This window comes from Loxodonta africana, chromosome 12, assembly GCF_030014295.1.
Source record: "Loxodonta africana isolate mLoxAfr1 chromosome 12, mLoxAfr1.hap2, whole genome shotgun sequence".
NCBI classification, from domain to species: domain Eukaryota; kingdom Metazoa; phylum Chordata; class Mammalia; order Proboscidea; family Elephantidae; genus Loxodonta; species Loxodonta africana.
In genome coordinates, this window is record NC_087353.1 from 43095855 (window position 1) to 43120881 (window position 25027).

Sequence of the window (25027 nt, forward strand, 5' to 3'; positions counted from 1 at the left end):
ATATCCCTCATTCCATGTCCTCTTCTGAATCTGGCTTGAATTTCTGGCAGTTCCCTGTTCATATATTGCTGCAGCCACTTTTAAATGATCTTCAGCAAAATTTTACTTGTGTGTGATATTAATGATATTGTTTGATAATTTCTGCATTTGGTTGGATCACCTTTCTTGAGAATAGGCATAAATATGGATCTCTTCCAGTCAGTTGTCTGGGTAGCTGACTTCCAAATTTCTTGGTATAAACAACTGAGCACTTCCAGTGCTGCATCCATTTGTTGAAACATTTCAATTGATATTCCATCAATTCCTGGAGCCTTGTTTTTTGCCAATGCCTTCAGTACAGCTTGGACTTATTCAGTATCCTTGGTTCCTGATCATATGCTACCTCCTGAAGTGGCTGAATGTCGACCAGTTCTTTTCGGTATAGTGACTCTGTGTATTCCTTCCATCTTTTTTCAATGCTTCCTGCATCATTTAATATTTTCCCCATAGAATCCTTTGCTATTGCAACTCGAGGCTTGAATTTTTTCTTCAGTTCTTTCAGCTTGAGAAATGCTGAGCATGCCCTTCCCTTTTGGTTTTCTATCTCCAGGTCTTTGCACATATCGTTATGCACTTTGTCTTCTCAAGCCACCCTTTGAAATCTTGTGTTCAGCTCTTTTACTTCATCATTTCTTCATTTTGGATTAGCTATTCGATGTTCAAGAGCAAGTTTCAGGGTCTCTCCTGACATCCACTTTGGTCTTTTCTTTCTTTCTTGTCTTTTTACTGACCTGTTGCTCTTCATGTATGAAATACAGAGAAATCAAATCGACTACATCTGCGGGAAGAGGCAATGGAAAAGCTCAATATCATCAGTCAAAACAAGACCAGGGACTGACTGCAGAACAGACCATCAATTGCTCATATGCAAATTCAAATTGAAACTGAAGAAAATTAGGGCCAGTCCATGAGTATATCCCACCTGAATTTAGAGACCATCTAAAGAATTGATTTGATGGGTAGAACACTAATGACCAAAGACCAGACAAGTTGTGGAAGGACATCATACATGAAGAAAGCAAGAGATTATTATAAATGTATAAAAATAAAACAAACAGTAAATTCACTCATTCCTAACCACTGTTATTTGAAAACAGTTTCGCCTCTTAAAGAAATTGTTATGGAATCAGCTGCAGGTAGTAGGCCAGTGATCAAGATGCAACAAGAGGAAAATGCTTTTGTCTCCCTTAGCCTATTCATGTCTTGAGTGGCTGGGCATCATTGTACGTCTTAATAGAATAGCCTCTGCTAAGTCCATTGTTGTTTTTTGAGGTTTACTTAAAATGCTTTTCTACATGCTAACAAAATCCTGATGGTGGACATCTGTTAAGATTACTCTCCCTAAAGGCTGTTTTGAGATGTTAACAAACTCTTTAAAAACACATTCCTGAACAAAAACTTCATAAGTTTTCATGTCATTAGGCATTTTCTGTTTTCAATTAGAATATTCCCATCTTTTGTGTTTGTTTAATTGTAAAGATTCCTTGCTTGCATTCTTTATCCTCTCTGCTGGAAAGTGTCCATCAAGTCTTCTACTCCTCAGACTTCTTCAAGGTTTCCAGGTGTTTCTTTGCCTAGACTGAAAAAGACACTCTCTTTAGTTCAGGTCCCTAAATATGTTTAATTAATGTTCTGGAAACAGCCTCAAGGCTCAGTCAGCCAGTAAGTAGCCTGTTGAATTTGACACATGTGAAATCAGATGTCAAGTCTGCAGATAAGGATTTAGGAGTCCTGAAAGTGATCATTGGAAGCCTGCGTGTAGGGTAGTCGTAGGTCAGAGAGGCCTGGGTTTAGGTGCCACTGTGCCATTTACCACCCACATGGCCTTAGAGAGGTTATTCAGCTTTTTAAGCCCCAGCCTTCTCATCTGTAAAATGGGGTAATATCCGTCTCATAGGTTGGTGTGAAGAATAGATGATGTCATAGGAAAAGCACCTGGTATATACAGTAATCCCCAACTTAGATCATATTTAAGTTTCAACAAACCACACTTACGAACATCTGTCCAACTCTCCATCATTGGAGTAAATTTTTATGATTTTTTTTTATGTACGTATGTATTTTAAAAATACACGTGTAAGTATATATGTGATGTTTCCAACCCAAAGACAAAGATTGGATTTATAAAGATACTAATAATAATAATAAATGGCAACAATAATGAAAACTTAAAAAAAAAAAATATTCAACTTACAACGAGCCATCGGAACAGAGTCCCGTTGTAAGTTGGGGACTACCTGTAGTTAGTGTTTAATAAATGGAGTTACTATTTACTACTCTGTTCTGTGGATAATTTATTTTACCAACCAAATCGCTCTTACTGCCTTTTGAACTCTTTTTATTTATATTGTGCCTAAGCAGAAAACAGCTGATCAAAAGTATCCACGTAGTATGCCGTCATATTCTGAAATTAGTGTTTTTTTTTTTTTTCAAATTTAATAATTCTACAACATTCTAAGTAATTTAACTTGGCAATTTCAACTTCTTTAGATTTTGCTCCAAAGAGTAACATTTTCTGAGTGTTTGATCACATTGTTGCTCCAAAGAGTAACATTTTCTGAGTGTTTGATCACATTGTTGTCTCAGAACGTTTCCATTTTCATATGTTCCTCCAAAAATGGAAAACTAGAAATGGAATGCAGCACTCTAATAAAGACCTGACTTTCACTGTGAAGTGTGTTTAATGGAAAGATTAGAGTAGCCACAAATGTCATATAGCCGGGCCTACGTTGATTGATGCTTCAGTAAGCTTCTGACCCGTGTGACTCCCCAGATTTTCTCCTACTTGTATGCCTAATTCATCAGCCTGATCTTCTATCTTTTATTTCTCCTGCAGTATTCATTAAGATTTTTCCATATTGAGTTACATCCTGATTTGGTTTAACTAAAGGATTGAGAGATTCTTGAGGTGACTCAAAGTTGAATCTATAAAATTATATGAGAGCTAACAACAGACCTAGAAAATGCTTAATAGAAAAAAAAGAAAAATCCGGTTGGGAAAAGAAAGCAAACAAAAAGGAAAAAAGAAAACAGAGCCTCTCTTTAACTTAGTATTCATGTCCTTCTGGGTTTTTAGAATCTATAAGTGATATTTTTTTATCCCACCAAGTTTACCCGTTGTGACATGTGATATCCTAAGATGAGAAAAAGTGAGGTGACAAGGTGATGAATTTTATGGATAAAAGCGTTGAGGACTATTTTGGCCACTTCTATCCCTGTTTGAGTAAGGATTAGGTTTTTAAAAATTCTGTACTATCTTTCTTTGAAAGAATTTATAATGAGGAAGGACCTAGGCTTTGGAACCAGAAAAATCTACTTCAAACCCATGTGTGCAATTTACTTGCTAGATAATCTTGGACAAGATACTCAGACTCTTAGAACCTCAGTTTTCTTTCCGTAAATTGGGCTAATAGTAACTACTTGTCAGGTTTTTGGGAGATTTAGAGATAATGAAGTGCCTAATAAAGTGCCTGGTAAAGTGAGTGCTCAATAAATAACAGTGGCTTTTGTTTTATCGTAGTGGCTCTCTTGGCAGGCCTCCAGGAAACATACTGTGGTAGAATAGAATGCCCCAGATGCTTGTGATTCCTCTACTTTGGAGGGACTTACACTGGTGCCCTAGTCATAAGGAACTCAAGTCCTTACATGTAGTTAGGTATACAGTTAGTGTTTGTTGAATTGAATTGAAGGCGCACCTTAGGATTTCTTTTACTTTAGGGTCTAGAGGCGGTTTGTCTCCATCTACTATCCTGGAAGTTCTCTATTTCCATGCTTCAGCCCTCAACACTCTCAGTAGAGGAAGCAGCCAGGTCAAGTTCCTATCACTCAGAACCCAATTCAAGGGCAAGAGCAGGATGCCCAGGCTGACCCAAGTGTCTCTGATGGCACCTTGACATTTACCCTTGGACATGGAACACTCAAACAAGAGGCATTCTAGAATAAAATCACTCTTAGGGCGCTTGGTACTGTTTTAATATTGTTGTTGTTAGTTGTCATTGAGCCAATTCCGTCTCATGGTGACCCCATTTGTTACAGATTAGAACTGCTCCATAGGGTTTTCTTGACTGTAAACTTAACAGAAGCAGGTTACCAGGCTTATCTTCCATGGTACTGCTGGGTGGGTTCAAACTCGCCAGCCTTTAAGTTAGCAGTTAAGGACAAACCTTTCTTCCCACCTAGAGTATAACTCTAATTGGTGTACTAACCCTTTCGGAGAGATGAGTCTTTTTGAGAAAAGTAGTGTTATCCCCTTTGCACTGATGAGAAAGTCGGGTAGGACCAAGAGAGAAAACTTGCCAGAAGGAGGAATTACAATTGAAAACCACTGGCACTTCTCCTTGTTTTCTTCAGTGCCAAATTATGTTTTCTTAATTTTGCTTAGCCAGTAAGGTAAAACCACACATGGAGAGGAAGGGGTGCTATTCCATGAGGGGTCAAACTTGAAACCCCATTGTCCTTAATTGGGCTTTTAGATAGGCTGAGTCCCTGCATTTTTCCATGTCAGAATACTAAAAAAATGTTTCCTTTATGCTAACCTTCAGTATTAGAGATACTCTAAATATTTGCATACAGAGCAAGGTCCACAAAGGGCTCTATTAGCCGCATTTTCATGGAGAAGAATAGTATTAACACGTTTGATACAGACAGTTCTTCCATTTGACTTTTAGAGCCAAAGAGAAACTTTTCTGGCTACCTTTTGGTCTGTTTTACTCAACCAACTCAATTGTCAGGAAGATTTCTCAAACTCTGGTCTTGTCATTCTAATTTATACTCACAGATGCAGCTTTGGTTCTAAGAATTATCAACTGATTTCATGTTTCATACCAGTCCCTAAAGTGAAAGCCCTTTTCAAACCAGCCGTTTTCACCCTTTTCTCTTCCCAAGTGCAGCCCGAGGCCCTGCCACAGAGATTTTTCCTTGCCTCTTTACCCCTGTTTCTCACTGCACTGCTCTAGAGATCAAAAGAATCAACAGCAAGTGGTCTCTTTCATCTCCTTCTCACCCCTTTCCCCAGCCCCAGCTCAGCCATGTGGAGTGTTAGTCAGGCGCTGTGTTCTTCCAGCCAGCCTACATTCCTAGGAATACTGAGTGAGTCCTGGAATCTTTGCACAGGTTGAGTTTTCTGTTGTTTTTGCTCAGCCTAGTGTTTTTTGGTTCATAAATATTAAATAATTGGAGATCACAAGGTCTACCTACATCTTGCACCTTTTAAAAACATAATAGCTCTTTTATTTCATGGTACTTGACTTTGTTTACTCAGCATGATCAGGGCAACATTCAGGCTATAGCAAACCTGTTAAATATTTACCCATGAGGCGGATATTTATACATGAATCAGGAGCACTTATCAGTGTGTGATGCCAGATGTTAGGTTAAGTACCCTTACAAGCTAAGAAACTACTGAATCAAATAAAGGACGAAATAAATTGTCCTTCCTAGTATCTAAAGTGCTTCACATATTGAAGCTTACTCTGCACAGCTAACTAAATTGTTCAAAACTGGACATGACAGAGTGGGTGGTCCATCATATCCAAGATCAAGTGACTCTCTCTGAGTGTTGATAGTTGCACAGGGGAATTCTGAGGTCTGAACAAAATTAAGAGGAATGCTTGTTCTGCTACTGTGTGGAAAGCTATGAAGGAGATGAATTATACATCAGATTGTTTTAACGGTGGCCTGAGTGCCTCTAGAAGCCCTTTGTCATCGTTGGAATCCTGACCCAGCTGACTGGTAGCCAGACCCACTGTTTCCTCCCATCTCTCTAGCTCTTTCATGATTAAAATCTCCCAGCTTCTGCTGAGGACCATGGTCTTGGGGACATCTAGGTCAACTGGCATAACATAGTTCATCAAGAAAATATTCTACTACTTCCTACATTGGTGAATAGTGGCTGGGGTCTTAAAAGCTTGCAAACTGCCACCTACGATACGCCTACTGGTCCCATCCTGTCCAGAGCAGAGGATAATGAAGAAAACCAAAGGACACAAGGAAACTATTAGACTAAAGGACTAATGGACCACATGAACCACAGCCTCCACCAGCCTGAGCCCAGAAGAAATAGATGGTGCCCGGATACCACCACCAACCACTCTAACAGGGATCACAATAGAGGGTCCCAGACAGAGCAGGAGAAAAATGGAGAACAAAATTCAAATGCACAAAAAAAGACCAGACTTACTGGTCTGACAGAGACTGGAGGGACCCCTAAAACTATGGCCCCCAAACACCCTGCTAACTCAGAACTGAAGCCACTCCCAAAGTCCACCTTTCAGCCAAAGATTAGACAGCCCTATAAAACAAACAAAAACACAAATGATGAGCATGCTTCTTAATTCAATCAAGTATAGGAGAACTAATGGGTAACACCTGCCCCAAAGCAAAGATGAGAAGATAGAAAAGGACAGGAAACCTGGACAAAGGGACACGGGGAACCCGGGGTGTCAAGGGAAAGGGGGAGAGCACTGACACACTGCAAGGATTGCAACCAATGTTGCAAAACAATTTGTGTATAAAGTTTTGAATGAGAAACTAATTTGCACTGTAAACTTTCACCTAAACACACACCCACACAAAAAAAATTGCCTTGCTCCAGGTGGCACAAGTGGTTTGCTCACTGCTGCTAACCTGGTTGTTGCAACCCACCCAGCGGCACAGGGAAGAAAGCCCTGGGAATCCGCTTCCATAAAGATTACAGCCAAGAAAACTCTACAGAGCAATTCTACCCTCTAACACATGGGGTCACCAGGAGTTGGAATCAACTCAATGGAAACAGCATGGACTCTAGCGAAAGGCAGAGCTAAGTTGAGTTCTTGGCATTACCACTTTCTAGTTGTTTGACCCTGAGGTGTCTTCTTTTCTCTGAGCCTTGATTTCCCCAGGTCTAAAATAATGATAATATCTACCTCGTTGGATTGTAGAGAGGATTAAATTAGATAATGTAATAAAACACCTAGCAACAAGGGCTAGTTCTTGATAATCACAAAAGCAGAATGCAGAAAGATGGGTTAAACATCTCTCTGGGCCTAGCAGTGAAATAACTGGCCTTTAGATTTCTGTACACTTCTGCTTCTTTTGATCATTATAGGTACTTTTTGTTTAATGGTTCATTTCAAAATGACATGATCTAAGTAAGAGAAAGCTTCAAGGTTAGAGGATTACCCATAGAGTATTTTCATGCCTTATATGTAATTCAGTGAATGATTAAAGACTTATCCTATAATATTTTATATAGGTCAAAGTCTGTTACAATCAGTTCCATGGAATTGTGCAAATTATTCTCTTTTCTGGAACTTTATTATGCCAAGGATTGTTCTGCTAAGAAAGTTATGAGTAGTCTGATTCTTGGCGTTCTTTATATTATACAGATATTTGACTAGTAACTACAGGATATAAACATTGGGTTTACTCTTTCTTGTACTACAGAATTTTCTTCTTAACCAGTTTCCCATCCTAATGGAATCATTAGAACTTTCTGGTTAGATGTGTGTCGTCTGTATACTCTGTGCATACAAAAGAGGGGACAGAGAGCCTTTCTCTGGCTCACAGGAAGTCATGGGAATTTTCCTAGCCTTCAGAGCGTAGGCTAAATCTAATTCAGTATCTTCTCTAAAAGTAGCCAAAGGAAATGATGATCTTGTTGATTCTGTGCAATTGCTGAGTGTAGATGATTCGTTAATGTCATACACAGTCAAATGTTGTCTTATAATTTTCTCATTTGTCAAAGTTGCTATGTTTTTAGGTGTCGTCTGAGTGGAAAAAGTCAATAGTGAATATTTCCACTCCACATTGACTTCCTCATATCACCTGAGATTTTGTTGTTAAGAGTTTTTCATTCCCATAAACAAAGTTGTGTTGAAATAAACTTTTACCAGAAAAATAGAGAGAGACAGGGTGACTCTCAAGTTCTTTATATATGTATATGTGTATATAGTTCCTTGTATCACAAACTCTAGACTGCATTAATCTGAACTGAACTATTTAGGAATGATGTTCTAGGTTATTAATTGTGACAGCTTGGCTTCCATTTACTGCCTTATAACTGGGGGGTGGAGAGGGCTTGGATCATGAAGAATCACAGCATTAAGAGATTTTAGGGCTCTTTTTGTCTGAGTGAGTTTTATATCCTGTATTACAGAGAGGCCTTTAGGGGCTACAGAAATATATACATTAAAACAAAATTAAAATAAGAAAAACAAGACAAAAGGAAAGTGAGGGTAAGAAAGAACATGAAATCAAGATTAAGAGTGATATTATACAAAATGCATACTATAAGGTTCTGACCAATTTTTTCTAATAAGCATGTGCTGGCTAATTTAAACTGAAAACAAATCTTTGTGAAAGTTTCGGGAAACTGTTTCTGAATCAACATTGTATCTTGGCACTTAGGTCAATGATTATTGACTATACTTTCTAGTTTAGATTAATTAAATGTCAGTGTTTACTTGGACTAGAAGTTGCAAACTTCCTACCCATATTGACCCATAGACATGGGACCAGGCAGCACTGTATTTCAAAAAATTTTAATTAGTTGCCACCATTTAAAAATTGAGAGATTAAATTTAAAAAATCTGGATTTCTGGCTTCTCTTGCAAAATTAGAATCCGGTAAAACTGGGCTTGCGTACCTGCTTGTCAGAAATCAGCTGGAGCTGAGCAGTGGCAAGCCCTTCCCCCACCATGTAAAATCTCCAGTTCACTGGAGTCCCCATCCAGTTCTCCCCACTCATTTACACCACCTGCCTCACTTAAAAAACGAGGAAACTGAAGCCCAAGAAGGCTGCCCAAGGTAACAGAGCTCAGCTGCAGGACTAGTCTTTTAACTCCTGGTACACTGTTACAATGTTGCATCTGTTTGTTTTAGTTCCCTTCAGGGTATTATTGAATAATTTATCTTTGCCCAGCACTGGATTGGGCATTGTGAAAAGTATAAAAGTGTATGTTTCAGTATTGCATACAACTCTTTGATGTTGGTAAGACATTTATACATGCCAATCAAAGTTTGCTAATTTATACTTCTGTGAGATAAGATCATTAGTTGTCATTGATGTTGTGTAACATGAATGTGCAAATTTAACAAAATGTATTAAATATAGAGAAATTTAATCGTAAAATGAAGCCCATGTTCCCATCATCATCATTAATTTCAGGCAGTTGGTGGCCAGACCTTGATAAGGAAAGCCACATCTGCTTTGGGGTATTACTTCTTAAGTTGCTTGAGCCCTAAGAGAAGTATATGCTGTTCTCTTGTCCTTTCAGTGCCCTTGGAGGCTCCTCAGCTCTTCATATCCCAGCTTTTCCTGGAGGAGGATGTCTCATTGATTATGTTCCTCAAGTATGCCACCTGCTCACTAACAAGGTAAAAGCAAATCCCTCGACTCCTCCATTTTATGAGACTCTTCTTTGTCCTGTATAGCACGTACGGATACTCAGAACCATCACACTTGTACCATCCTCCTCAAACCATCTCTTTTCAACCTCCACATAACATCTGCCTTGCCTCTGTTGAATTACAATTCATGTTTCTCGCCCTATTTCCTTTCCCACCTTCTTTCTTCTCTAAAGATTCTGATGCCCCATTCCAGTCTTTTCTTTGTTTCTTTTTTTTTTTTTTTAATTTTTATTGTGCTTTAAGTGAAAGTTTACAAATCAAGTCAGTCCCTCACACAAAAACTTATATATACCTTGCTACATACTCCCAATTGCTCTCCCCCAATCAGACAGCCCACTCCCTCTTGCTACTCTTTTTTTATGTCCATTTTGCCAGCTTCTAACTCCCTCTACCCTCTCATCTCCCCTCCAAGGAGGAGATGCCAACATAGTCTCAAGTGTCCACCTGATCCAAGAAGCTCACTCCTCACCAGCATCCCTCTCCAACCCATTGTCCAGTCCAATCCATGTCTGAACAGTTGACTTTGGGAATGGTTCCTGTTCTGGGCCAACAGAAGGTCTGGGGGCCATGACCACCGGGTCCTTCTAGTCCCAGTCAGACCATTAAGTCTGGTCTTTTTATGAGAATTTGGGGTCTGCATCCCACTGCTCTCCTGCTCCCTCAGGGGTTCTCTGTTGTGTTCCCTGTCAGGGCAGTCATTGGTTGTAGCCAGACACCATCTAGCTCTTCTGGTCTCAGGCTGATGTAGTCTCTGGTTTATGTGGCCCTTTCTGTCTCTTAGGCTCGTAATTACCTTGTATCCTTGGTGTTCTTCATTCTCCTTTGGTCCAGGTGGGTTGAGACCAATTGATGCATCTTAGATGGCCGCTTACTAGCACTTAAGGCCCCAGATGCTACTTTCCAAAGTGGGATGCAGAATATTTTCTTAGTAGATTTTATTATGCCAATTGACTTAGATGTCCCCTGAAGCAATGGTCCCCAAACCCCTGCCCCTGCTATGCTGGCCTTCTATTTTCTTCATTTCTTAACTTGATATCTGGAGTCTTAAATATCCTTTTTCTTGGATCTGCTTTAAGCCGTAAGTTTTTGCTAGATCTTATACCTTCTTTTCGTCTTAAGTTTTTGAACCTGTTCGTTTTCCAGTTATCTGATACGTTTGTGTGTTTGCCACTAGGTGATATCAGGATAATTCTTTCAAAACAACCTTCATCTCTTTCTGTTTGTCTGTACCCAACTTTTTAATTCTTTATTCTCCCTATTAATGTCTAGGGGCAATTTTGTACAATCTAGCTCTAGGGGCAAGATTTCCTGTCAACTGGTCTTAGACCCAGGCACATTAGATTGCCTGAAGCTTTCTTCTGCATTTATGAGCCATTATATTGGCAAGTAGCTGAGTTTGCTTTAATGTGATTGTTGTTAGCTATTTCCAAAAAGTATAAGAATATACATGTTAATGTCCGGCCAGGGTATTTATCTGAAAACTAGAGACAAGCAACATTGTCTACAAGCAGCACTGACTCTCTTTCCTCTCCCGCATGGACGATGACTCAGTTTGTTTAATTGCCAAAGTGCTATTTTCTTTGCTCCTATTGATTTGTTCATATTGGCTTGGAAAATAGATCTTTTGTTTGTCTCTTTCATTCAAGAGATAGCTCATTGCTGTATAGAAAATATTTTTAAAGTGCAATAATATCTCAAAGGCTTCGTATTATTTTTTAAATGTCAGAGAAACTGAAATCTGGCAACTCCACAGCCTGTGGGCCTGGCATGGTTTCCAGGGGATTTAATTCTCATGGAGTGGTTGCTTCTCATTGGCCCACATTCCCCCAGCCTCTGCCCTCCTACAAAACTGATCGGTGGACAGCCTTCTTATTTACATTCTGGGGCTTTGCACTGCCTTCAAATCTGTGTCCCAGTATTATAGAGAAAAATGCAAATGTGCTTTTCCAGAACTGAGAAGAAAAGCCTTTTTAAAGCTCTCCAATTGAGATTAATTTCTAGTCATACATTTTCCAAAAAAAAAATTAGAATACCATTTTCCCAGAAATCTAAGAATCAGTCGGTTTTTCTTATCTGGCTCGCCTTCATTAATTTTACTTGTCTTTTACAATTGGTTTTCTTGTGTTTGCTACAAACGAGGACAGTATGGGCTGCTTTTAGAAACAATCTCTTCAAATGAATTTCCATAATTACATTGGAATCTATCTTTATAGCCAGTTTTGTTGTAGGTTTCTGTTAAAATGGTTTTCTGTTTTTAAAATCAAGTATACAGAAATGTTTTCACCCCTTTTTAAAACAAAGCCACTTAAGCAAACTTATCATCTGTTTTTCTTTTCCCAGAATAACATTTCTGATCTTGTATTAAGCCTACAAAGTAAGCACTGTTTTTATAAATTGACATAAACCTCTATTATATAATAGAATTGTTTTATTTTTAAAGGGTACAAACAGCTATCGGTACCGATTGTGTCAAGGTTATTTCAAGCACTTTATCTCGAGCTTTTGTTAGCCATGGAAACTCAGTGTAACTACAGCCAATATAAATGATTGTGGGGGGATTTCTCTCTCCCATTGTTTCTTTCACCATTGGGAGGACTTTGTAAAGAATATGTTTTCTTCTTAGAAGGTGATGAGTAAATGATTAACTTTCAGATGCCTAGTTTAATGTCTTCACGATTTTTTTTAGAGAAACTATAATTTGGTGATAATAAGGAAATTTTAAAAGGCAAACCAAAATCTCCTATTGTATCACTTCTTATTTTGAACCTTAGGAATTTAAAAAGGAAAAATTAATCATTATCCTGCCTTTTCAGTAGGGGCTGTAGTTCCAGGTAATGAAATAGCCCCAACTGATGGCAGAAAGCTCTTCGTCACAGAGAAACTTACCTGATAAATGCAGAGGAATGGTCAAATTCAAAAATCACCATTTTTCAGCCCCTAATTTAATGAAGTAATTGGAGCCCTGGTGGTGCAGTGATTAAAGTGCTCGGCTGTTAGCCAAAAGGTCTGCAGTTCAAAGCCATCAGCTGCTCTGTGGGAGAAAGATGTGGCAGTACACTTCCGTAAAGATTTACAGCCTTGGAAACCCTATGGGGCAGTGCTCCTTTGTCCTGTAGGGTTGCTCTGAGTTGGAATTGACTTGATGGCAGTGGGTTTTTTGGTTTAATGAAATAATTGATTCAGACAAGGATCTCCAACAGATACCAAAACCATCAGGTGAAAGGTTGATGGGGAAATAGATCTTCACATGCTTCAAAAGGGACACCCAGGGATGATACACTGTGACAAAGGGGGCAGAAATACCTCTTTACAGTGGAAAAGTCTGGCTGTTGCCACCTTAGCCAAGTGATCAAATTTAGTACCACCTGTGAAGTTTCTTGCCAAAAATGTTTAACCTAAGTCTAATCATACCTTTAGCTCTAACTCCCAATTTATGAGAAATACAGGGGGCAGAGGAGAAAGGAATGAAACAATCAGACTCTAGAGTGTAGTACATTCTACATGACAACATTTGAAAAGTCAGTGTTACATGTATGTATTCATGCACACACACATGTACGCATACTCATGGAGGTAATGTTATTTTAGATTAAAAAGACTTAAAAGGCATAAAATACAAATACCCGAATTTTAATTTCACCCTGCTTCTTTGGAGACAATTGGGAAAACTTGAAAATGGATAGGCACTAAATAAATTCAGAGAGTGAGTGTTCAATCTGGTGGGTATGGTAATTGTATTGTGCTTATGTAGGAGAATGTCCTTGTTTTTTCGCTGAAGTATTTAGGGGCAAACTGTTGCGGTGTCTCTAATTTCCTTTGAAATGTTTCCACAAGATTGATTGATAGGTTGATAGGTAGGTAGGTAGATGGCTACATGAAGCAACTAGGCAAAATATTCACAGCTGTTGAATATAAGTGGCGGCAATATGGGTGTTCATTTTACTATGCTTTCTACTTCTTTGAAATTTTTCATAATAAAGCATTCAAAAATCTGCTATTCCACTTCTCAGCTTTGGGTTCCTTTTCCAGGTGCAGTATGTAATTCAAGGATATCACAAAAGGAGAGAGTATATCGCTGCTTTCCTCAGTCACTTTGGCACGTAAGTTCTTCTCTATTTAAACTGTTAGCTCAATAATGCCCTCACTTCCTGATGACCTAGTGTGCGAGCTTATTAAGAAAATAGCACTTAGTTCAATAGTGTGATACCTTTTCAATGCCATTTTGGTACTTTTTGGTTTGTTGCTTATACTGAAGCTCCCTTGAAGACATATTTTTTAGCATTCATTTAGCAAATAATAGAATCAAGTATCTTCCCTGGAACAACAACATGACTAGCCCCAAACGCGACAATAAAAATACACCGTATGTGGAGTGCTTTGCAGTTGGCACAGCACTCTCACCTCTATCATCTCACCGCAGTCACACGAGATGAAGCAGGCAGGTATTAGTGACACATGTTACTCAAGGAAGTCCTGAAACTGAGAAATTCAGTAACTAGATGAAGGTCACACTCCTAGGAAAGGTGGAATCTGGGTGGGACCCCTATTTCTCCAAGAGTCAGGTCTCCCGACAGTTGTGCCACACAGATTTGGGAAGGAAATCTAACATTAAATAAGAAAGCTGTGACTCACACTTGAGATTCAGAGTTGAAAGAAAGCATGGAGAAGGGAAAAGGAAGTGTGTAACTACTTTATAGAGTGGGCATTTCCTCCAGGGCTGCCCCTCTGTGTTTTTCCTTTCCTTGAGGTTGCCGGTGGCTGCGCTACTCTGCAGCTCTGTTTCTTTAAGTGATGGCAGAGGCCTTATCAAGCTCCAACTTGGGCTTAGCTCAGTGGGAGAGGAAATGCATTTTCCTCAGTCTTCTTTAAAAGGTGGATGGAGCATTCTACCCACAGGGGAACAAAGCATTATATTCAGTAGTAGGTAGAGTAGGGTTTTTGTGGTCTGCTTATACCGCACCTTATTCCAAACAAAGTTTTTAAATATATATATATAGGGTTGCTGTGAGTCGGAAACGACTCGACAGCACTGGATTTGGTTTTGGTATACAGTAACACATAAAAATTTAAGTAAATACAAGGAGAAATTAGGATAAAAGGAGAGCAGGAATGGGAAAGAAAATGAAATCAAGAACAAGATTGGTCATTCCATGGAAATTAATTTCACAAACTGTAGCATTAAAAAAAAAAAAAAAGCATTAAATATAAGCAAAATTTATGACTTCTGAAAACAATTTCAAGACATTTTCTTACTATCCACAGTGGAAGTTTTTATTCCTCCAAAACAGTAGTGTCAATAAACGGTATGACTGTCTCTTGCATGAGTCTTTACTACTTAAGAAGTTTTTGTTTATGAACATTTTGTGAAAATACTTTTGATAAGAACAGTAGTTGATAAATTACACCATTGGTCTTCTAATTTTTGAATAGGATTCTCTTTGGAATACGTAGTTGAAAATGAAGAAGTTAGCACAGTGACCTCCAAAATAGGGTGCGTGCATTCCAGGGATTACATAATTTACTCCATTGGGGTACAAGAAAAATATGAAAATTGCACCTACATTTATTTTTAAATCTTATTATTTTTAAATGTACATTTTTGTGTATGTTTTAGTCATAGAGTTGTTGCTGTTAGTTGCTGTCGAGTTGATTCCGACTTATAGAGACCTCATGTGTGCAGAATAGAACAGGTCTACAGGGTTTTCAAGGCCATGACCTATCAGAAGCATATTGTCAGGCCTGTTTTCTGAGGCACCTCTGGGTGGGTTCAAACCATCAGCCTTTCAGATAATAGCCAAGTGCTCAACTGTTTATGCTACCCAGCCACATAGAGGAGTACTTGTATGTGTTGTTTTTGTTGTTGGTGCCATGGAGTTGGTTCTGACTCATAGCAACCGCATGTACAATAGAACAAAGCACTGCCCAGTCCTGCGCTATCCTCACAATTCGGTACTTGTATGTAAAAAAACCAAACACATTTTGCTGAGTAGATTTCGACTCATAGTGACCCTATAGGACAGAGTAGAACTGTCCCATAGGATTTCCAAGGAGCAGCTGGTGGATTTGAACTGCCAACCTTTTGGTTAGCAGCCAAGCTCTTAACCACTGCATCACCCAGCTCCACCTGTCTATAACTGCCACTAAATTATGTACTTTGCTACTCTGTGACTGTGCTATGTGCATAATAAAAAGGAATATGTGCTTGTTTTTGCTGATGGGATACAAGATCTAAAAAGTTTAGGTATCAGGGTTATAACATGTTGGGTTAATTATAAATCCATAGGAAGAAATATAAACTGGTAAGTAAAATCATTTATTTAAGTCAGAAGATCTGAGTTGCATACCAACTATCTTTGAGCAAATCACTTAGTCTTCATTGTCTCAATTCCTTTATCTGTACAATGAGTACAACTGTACCTTCCTACTTAAACTTGGAGGTCATCAATATCAAGGGTCTGATTGGCCTGACTTGCCCAGGGAGAAGGCAACTCTAAGGACATCAAAGGCCTCTTTGTATAGAAAAACCGAACGAAATCCATTGAGCTTGAGTCAATTCTAACTCATAGCAACCGTATAAGACAGAGTAGAACTGCCCCACAGGGTTTCCAAGGCCGTAATGTTTATAGAAGCAAACTGCCACATCTTTCTCCCGTGCAGCAGCTGATGAGTTCTAACCACCAACATTTTGGTTAGCAGTCGAGCACTTAACCACCATGCCACCTGGGCTCCTGCGTTGTGTGGAAGAGACACGATTATTTCCATCCTTCGTGTGTGGTTAGTATTGTCACATGGTGACATCCCCCTAAGGGAAGGGGTTGAGGTGAGCCTACCAGAATTCCACCTGGCCCCTTCAGCAACCATCAGGTGTTCTCCTTTGACACCTGAGGCACACGCCACCCATCTGACCCCAGCGTTCATCCAGCTAACACTGCTATTTGTCTTGAGCCCCGTGGCCGGGGGCGGGGTGGGGGGGGGTGCACAGGAGGAACACAAGTGAAAGAATTCCAAGCAGTAAGGAAGAAAAATAATATATAACCCTAAACTTACTAATGTTGTCATTGCTCATTCCTGCTCAGTGCCCACTGAAAGTGAGACTTGATGATCGCTATGCAGACAACGTGGTGATGTTCGGCATTACAGTATCATTGCTGGCTCGACTTCTTAATTTTCCTTTTTACTAACAACTAATATTTGCGCAATATTTTACGGTTTATCTTATTTGTTTTTCACAACCCCGTGATGGAGTTTGCAGTATTATTCTACTTGTTTTACAGATGATGAAACTGAGGGCCCAAAGATAAAGTGATTTGCCTGAGGTCATAGTAGATAGTAAATGGCAAAGCTGTGACTTGAAACTAGATGCTCTCTTTCCGAATCCCATGTCTTTCCTAATCTAGCACACTCACCTATTGCATCTTAAATTAAATAACTCTGACTTGATTAATATATTCTTCACTTGGTCTCAACACTTTTATACTTTTGTTTTTTGTTTGTGTGTGTGTTTTAATCACTTAGAGGTGTCGTGGAATATGATGCAGAAGGCTTTACAAAACTCACCCTGTTGCTGATGTGGAAAGATTTTTGTTTTCTTGTACACAGTGAGTATACTTTTGCCATCAGCATATATTTAAAAATGTTCTAAACCACATGTAATAACGAGTATGAGAACCATTAGTGTCTTGAATTAGTTCTTTTTACTTTAGCGTATGTATATTTTTTGTGTGTAGTCTTAAAGAGAAAATATCTCTAGACCGATAGTTCTCAACTGGGAATGATTTTGCCCTCCAAGAGCCATTTGGCAATGTGCCTGGAGAGTGTTTTGATTGTCACAAATAGGGGGTTGCTACTGGCGTCTAGTCGGTCCAGGCCAGGAAAAATGCTAATCCTTCAGTGCACGGGACTGCCCCCCATAACACAGGATTATCTGGTCCAAAATATCAGTAGTGCCAAAGTTGAGAAACCCTACTGTTATGGATTGAATTGTGTCCTCCAAAAATGTGTGTCAACTTGGCTAGGGCATAATTCTCAGTATTGTGTGGTTGTCTGCCATTTTTTGATCTGATATGATCATCCCGTGTGTTGTGGATCCTAACCTCTATGATGTTAATGAGGCAGGATTAGAGGCAGTTATATTAATGAGGCAGGACTCAATCTACAAAATTAGATTGTATCTTGAGTCAATCTCTTTTGAGATATAGAAGAGGGAAGCGAGGATAGAGACAGGGGAACTCATACCACCAAGAAAGAAGAACCAGGAGAAGAGTGTGTCATTTGGACCCAGGGTCCCTAAGCTGAGAAACTCCTAGACTCAAGGGAATATTGATGACAAAGACCTTTCCCTAGAGCCAACAGAGAGAGAAAGCCTTCCCTTGGAGCTGGCACCCCAAATTTGAACTTTAACTTCCTAGACTGTGAGAGAATAAATTTCTCTTTGATAAAGCAATCCACTTGTGGTATTTCTGTTATAGCAGCGCTAGATATCTAAGATGCCTACCCTAGACAGATTTCTGTTTCAAAGCTTCTTTCCAGAATCAGGTCTCAAAACATTCAGGACTACTCAAAACCTACTTGCTTTGATCATTTGGTTGTCATCCTTATTAAATGAAAAGTCTACAACTTTGATAATATATAATGCATAACTTAAAGTGGGACAATGTTTTGATGTATTCTCCACATCACTTTCATCGCTCTTCTATGTTGTATTTAAATGTTTGTTGTATTATTAATCAATAAATAAACATTGGTGCAACTTTCTTTTGATGGATAATTTAGTCTCTTTTGTTTATACCTCCTTGTTGTATAAGAAGTGACATGGTGCCAGGTTCAAGTTGCAAGTCAATTAAGTCCTTTATTCTTTAGTAGTTTAGCCTTCAAGCCAAAGTCAAAGGAGTTCCAGCTTTCCCAGCTCAAGTCAGGTAAGTGCAGTGGATTTGGGTCGACTTCACTCAGTCAGAACTATCCTGTACCTTAATAAACTGGTTTAGGAAGAGAAGCTTTGGTCAAAAAATACTGACTTTGGGAGACTTTTCTTCTCTAGCAGATTTACTTTCTTTGTTTGGATTTGCTTAGGCTAAAATAGTGTTTAAGTTAGTTTGTCTTACTTTGTCTTACACCAACAGATAACGAGGGGAAAAAACCCAAAAATGTACATAGTGGTAAAGGGAAGAAAGCCTCTAATTAAAACTTTACCATGGTATAATCCACACAGACATAATTGAGAGTTGGCTATACTTTTAAGGAGCTGGCCCTCCCTGCCCTTTAGGTGTTACCTAACTATTACTATTTTGTAAAGCAGGACCTTGTATTGAGCTCCTATTTGGTAGCTATTCATAAATTCAGGCCATCTTTTCAAATGCATCTGAAAAATGCAAACATATCACTTCATATTAGTTACGTAAATGAATAAACAGAGGGTTGGAGAGGTAAAGATTTTAAATCCTGGGTGTGCCTCTGACTACTTATGTGCCGGGTTCAAATGACTAGGACAAGCCTCCTCTGCTTTAGTTTCCTGATATATGCACTGGGGATCTGGTTTTCAGGTCATGCGGAGACATAGGCATGTGGACCTCACCTGTGAGTTGGAGCCGGGTAGAAGAGGAAGCCTCACAGTTAAGGCCTTCTAGCCCTCTCCTCTTTGCTCACAATCTTCTGTGGCCCTGCTAATTTGAGCCAAATCCTGGTGCTTCCAGCTACCACTTTTGGTTCTGACCTTGCGTTTTGCTGCTTTGGCTTTGCATTCTGAGTCTTAATTCCTTTGTGAGTTCCCACTTCCTATTTGCCACATTCACTTAACCCACTGTCTGATCTCAGTGTTTCTGTTCCTAGTCTGATACCTCAATCCTAGATCCTGACTGCATCCTTGATTTGTCTCCCATGATCCTAGACAGTTATCGTGTGTAAGTACCCTACCCCAGCTCAGTAGAAGGAACTTGCATTCTGCTTTAATTGGTGGTGGTGATGGTCAGATACTTCACAGAATTGCTGTGGCCATCCCCATCCATAGGACAATTGTGATGTATTTTACAAAAGTATTAAATTAGATGAATATTTCAGCCAGTTACTTCATCTCAAAGTGACATGAAATTTGAACTCTTTCCTGAAACTTATTTTGGTCTCCTAGCCATGATTCTACCTGGGGTTAATGTCAAGTTATATCGAATATCGGAGAAAAATACCTTCTTGGCATTATTCAGTTCTAACCTGTGTTTTCCAGTGTAACTCAAAGATTACTATTTTTGTGGTAGCCAGCAAGAGGAAATTGTCGAGTGGGGTGATATTCAGAGATAAAAGAGCATTCACTTCTCAGATACCTCCTGCCAACTCTCTTGTCAGTACATTCAGTGTTATAGTAATTCTTGTTGCTTTTGAAAGTCTATTCCCCATGGAATATTTTCTCCGTGGTATCATGTATCTAGCATTTCTTACACTCCCTCCCCACCTTCCTATCTTAGCTTTTCCAAGTCAGACATGCAAAACTGAATCCCAAAGTCATGTTTTCACTTAGTTTTGAATTACCTTCTTCAGAAACATGTAACTTCCCCCCCCCCGCCCCCCAACCCCAAGCACTCATCAGCAGCTACAGGGGACCTTGGGACTTCTTTAGTTTACTTTTTCCAAAGTGTTTCCTCAAGCTGTTATTCCTTTCCTCCCCAGGGTGTTAGTTCCTTGTCTCCAGCATCATTGTCCACACTCTCTGCTCTTCTTACAAGTAAGACCTAGTCTATGAATCAAGGAACTTTGGATTAGTTCCCTTCTCCATCACTAACTCACAACCTGTTTTTAGATGAATTATTTCTGCCCTTTGCATCTTTCTTAGATAAAATGTAGGGCCTGCTACATCAGAGTGAAGCTGGTAGACAGTGTGTTTTACTCAGTCATGCAGTTAAGCATTTGACACTTACCTTCCTTTGGAAGCATCTGCTTGCGTGGTTTCAATACCCAAGGGAACACTTTTTCCCTTTTTTATTTCCATGAAAATAAGGATGTGAATATTGAGTGATAGAGACTCAATGACAGAACATTGTGGGGAATTATTCTGATATATCAAGAATATGAAAAAGGAGGAAGAAAGTTCCCGGATATGAAGCCAGTCTTCTGTGGGTGGCTCCACTACTTCATGGAGGTTGAAGACTCAGCAGGATACCAAATGGGAAGACAACTGTGGATAGGACAGGTGTTGGCAACACTTGTGAGTGTTTGGGATGCTAGAGGAAAGAGGCACCCCTCTTTTGAGGCAGACAGCTCTGACCTCAGGCCTTGTAAGCATATGCAGAAGCATACATGCCCTAGAGAAAAGCCTTGTATGTACGTATTTCTGGGGCCCCCCAGGAGGCACTGCAGCATCCTGGCATTCTGCCTGTTCAGGAGTGAGGCCTATGGCCATGATTATAGTCATGGAGCTTTTCCATCCATGAGTTCCTTCCATCCTTCATCTATTATCAACGTGTCTTAAGAGTTGGAACTGCAACAGGACTTGCTCCAATCCAGAAAGCTGTTTCTGGGAAGGTTTCCTGGCCGCCAACTAAGAATTATTCATAGTGGTTGTGTATTTCCATATATATATATTTAGTTACATAAAAACCAAAACCCAGTGCCGTTGAGTCGATTCCGACTCATAGCGACCCTATAGGACAGAGTAGAGCTGCCCCATAGAGTTTCCAAGGAGTGCCTGGCGGATTCATACTGCCAACACTTTGGTTAGCAGCCGTAGCACTTAACCATTACGCCACCAGGGTTTCCACATAGTTATATATATCACGTAATTATATATATCACTTTCATATGTGTGTGTGTGTGTGTGTGTATATATATATATGAAACTAACCCACTGCCATTGAGTCAACTTCAACTCATGGAAACCCTATAGGACAGACTAGAAATGCCCCATAGGGTTTCCAAAGCTGTAATCTTCACAGAAGTAAACTGCCACATCTTTCTCTTATGGAGTGGCTGGTGATTTTGAACCATGGACCTTTTGGTTAGCAGCTGAGCACTTTAAGCACTGTGCCATCAGGGCTACATACACACACCCACACCCCCCCCCCCCCGCCACATATATATATGGATAGGTATAAAAAAAATAGACAGGGTTAAAGAAAAGCAAAAGGAATGATTAGCGGCAGCAGGGAGTTATTACCGGCCCTAGGCCTGCGTGAGCAAGAGGAGGGCATGATTACCAGAAGCTAGAAAGAGCTAGCACTATAGCTATAGCTGTAGGGGAGGACTACCTGACAGGAGCTGGGAGGGACTTTGGTAGAGGAATGTAGCCACTGCCAACCTGTAGCCCTGCAGGAAAGGCACTGGGGGGTGAGGGGAGGGAATAAATACCCTGATTTATGTACCCCTAGTTTGGATCTCCAACCTGCACTGAGCTCAGGGGAACTTCAACATCTGTAAGTCTGGCAGAGGAGGAACTGGCAAAGGATGCTGGGCAGGAGCAAATAGAGTTGAGGAGGAAAATAGGGAGACTATACTATCACAGAAGCTGAGAAAGGAGAGTATCTCAGGAAGACTTTGGGGTCTTGACAAAATTAGTATCAATAGGGTGATGAATGGAGAAGCCAGATGGGAATGAGTTCGAGTGAATAGAAATTTATATATACATATATATATTTATAGAAAAGGAAAATGTGAATGGGGATGTGAAAATGGAGACAGCATGTAAAGATGACTTTTTCTATAAGTTTGGATGTGAAAGGGAGGTGAAAATAGGGCCGTAGCTAAAAGGAGATTGAGTACCTACCATATACCAGGCACTGTTCAAAGTGCTGAGGATATAGCCGTGAACAAAAGTACATGCCTTTAAAGGGTTTACATTTTAGTTGAGGGAAAAGAGACCATTAACAAATATGTAATATGTTAGAGAAATTATTCAAGGATTTTTTTTGGTTTTGATTTTTCAAAGTTTGGTTTTGTTTTTTTTAAGTGTGCTTTAAGTGAAAGTTTACAAATCAAGCCAGTCTCTCATACAAAAACTTAAATACGCCTTGCTATGTACTCATAGTTGCTCTCCCCCTAATGAGACACCACATTCCTCCTTTCCACCCTGTATTCCCCATGTCTGTTCAGCCACCTCCTGTCCACATCTGCCTTCTCATCTCCCCTCCAGACAGGAGCTGCCCACATAGTCTCATGTGTCTACTTGAGCCAAGAAACTCGCTCCTTACCAGTATCATTTTCTCTTTTATACTCCGGTCGAATCCCTGTCTGAAGAGTTGGCTTTGGGAATAGTTCCAGTCTTGGGCTAACAGAAGGTCCAGTCACCATGACCTCTGGGGGCCCTCCAGTCTCAGACCATTAAGTCTGGTCTTTTTACAAGAATTTGAGGTCTGCATCCCAGTGCTCTCCTGCTCCCTCAGGGGTTCTCTGTTGTGTTCCCGGTCAGGGCAATCATTGGTTGAAGCCAGGCACCATCTAGTCCTTCAGGTCTCAGGCTGATGTAGTCTCTGATTTATGTAGCCCTTTCTGTCTCTTGGGCTCATAATTACCTTGTCTCTTTGGTGTTCTTCATTTTCCTTTGCCCCAGGTGGGATGAGACCAATTGATGCACCTTAGATGGCCGCTTGCTAGTGTTAAAGACCCCAGACGCCACTCACCAAAGTGGAATGTGGAACGTTTTATTAATATACATCGTTATGCCAGTTGACCTAGATGTCCCCTGAAACCATGGTCCCCAGACTCCTACCCCTGCTACTCTGGCCTTCGAAACGTTCAGTTGTATTCTGGAAATTTCTTTGCCTTTGGTTTAGTCCAGTTGTGCTGACCTCTCCTGTATTGTGTTGTCTTTCTCTTCACCTAAAATAATTCTTGTCTACTATTTAATTAGTTAATACTCCTCTTCCTCCTTCCCCACCCTCGTAACCATCAAAGAATATTTTCTTCTGTGTTTAAACTGTTTCTTGAGTTCTTATAATACTGGTCTCATACAATATTTGTCCTTTTGCAACTGACTAATTTCACTCAGCATAATGCCTTCCAGATTCCTCCATGTCATGAAATATTTCACAGATCCATCATTGTTCTTCATCGATGCGTAGTATTGCATTGTGTGAATATACCATAATTTATTTATCCATTCATCTGTTGATGGGCACCTTGGTTGCTTCCATCTTTCTGCTATTGTAAACAGTGCTGCAATGAACATGGGTGGGCATATTTCTGTTTGTGCGAAGGCTCTTATTTCTCTAGGATATATTCAGAGAAGTGGGATTGCTAGATCGTTTGGTAGTTCTATTTCTAGCTTTTTAAGGAAGCGCCAAATCGATTTCCAAAGTGGTTGTACCATTTTACATTCCCACCAGCAGTGTATAAGTATTCCAGACCCTCTACAACCTCTCCAACATTTATTATTTTGTGTGTGTGTGTTTTTTTTTTTTTTTATTGATTAATGACAGCCTTCTTGGAGTGAGATGGTATCTCATTGTAGTTTTGATTTCTATTTTTCTAATGGCTAATGATCAAGAGAATTTCCTCATGTATCTATTAGCTGCCCGAATGTCTTCTTTGGTGAAGTACCTGTTCATATCCTTTCCCCATTTTTTAATTGGGTTATTTGTCTTTTTGGTATTGAGTTTTTGTCGTGTCATATAGATTTTAGAGATCAGGCGCTGATTGGAATTGTCGTAGCTAAAAATTTTTTCCTTTTCTGTAGGTAATCGTTTTATGCTTTCGGCGAAGTCTTTGAGAATAAGTGTTTGATTTTTAGGAGCTCTCAGTTATCTAGTTTCTTTTCTTTGTTCATTGTTAGTAATGTTTTATATACTTTTTATGCCATGTATTAGGGCTTCTAGTGTTGTCCCTACTTTTTCTTCCATGATCTTCATTGTTTTAGATTTTATATTTAGGTCTTTGATCCATTTTGAGTTACTTTTTGTGCATGGTGTGAGGTATGGGTCTTGTTTCATTTTTTTGTAGATGGATATCCAGTTATGCCAATACCACTTGTTAAAGAGACTGTCTTTTCCCCCATTTAACAGACTTTGGGCCTTTTTCAAATATCAGCTGCTCATATGTGGATGGATTTATGTCTGGATTCTCAATTCTGTTCCATTGGTCTATGTATCTGTTGTGGTATCAGTACCAGGCTGTTTTGACTACTGTGGCAGTATAATAGTTTGGAAAATCAGGTAGTGTGAGGCTTCCCACTTTGTTCTTCTTTTTCAGTAATGCTTTACTTGTCCAGGGCCTCTTTCCCTTCCATATGAAGTTGGTGATTTGTTTCTCCATCTCATTAAGAAAAGTCATTGGAATTTGGATCAGAATTGCATTGTATCTATAGATCGCTTTTGGTAGAATAGACATTTTTACAGTGTACAGTCTACCTATACATGAGCAAGGTATGTTTTTCCACTTATGTGGGTCTTTTTTGGTCTTGCAGTAGTGTCCTCTAGTTTTCTTTGTGTAGGTCTTTTACATCTCTGGTAAGATTATTCCTAAGTATTTTATCTTCTTGGGGGCTACTGTAAATGGTATTGATTTGGTGATTTCCTCTTTGATGTTCTTTTTGTTGGTGTAGAGGAATCCAACTGATTTTCATATGTTTATCTTGTATCCTGATACTCTGCTGAACTCTTCTATTAGTTTTAGAAGTTTTCTTGAGGAT

The 25027-nt window shown here is 39.6% G+C and overlaps 1 protein-coding gene across 2 annotated transcripts in view; it reads left to right on the forward strand.

The window, feature by feature from the left end:
- BABAM2 (BRISC and BRCA1 A complex member 2) overlaps positions 1–25027 on the forward strand; it is a 682281-nt gene that overhangs the window by 540623 nt on the left and 116631 nt on the right. For both annotated transcript variants that reach the window (XM_023550554.2, XM_003411950.4), the window contains exons 8-10: positions 9294–9393; positions 13456–13526; positions 16942–17024. In XM_023550554.2, coding sequence (XP_023406322.1) covers positions 9294–9393; positions 13456–13526; positions 16942–17024 — 254 coding nt within the window. The remainder of the gene's footprint in view (positions 1–9293; positions 9394–13455; positions 13527–16941; positions 17025–25027) is intronic.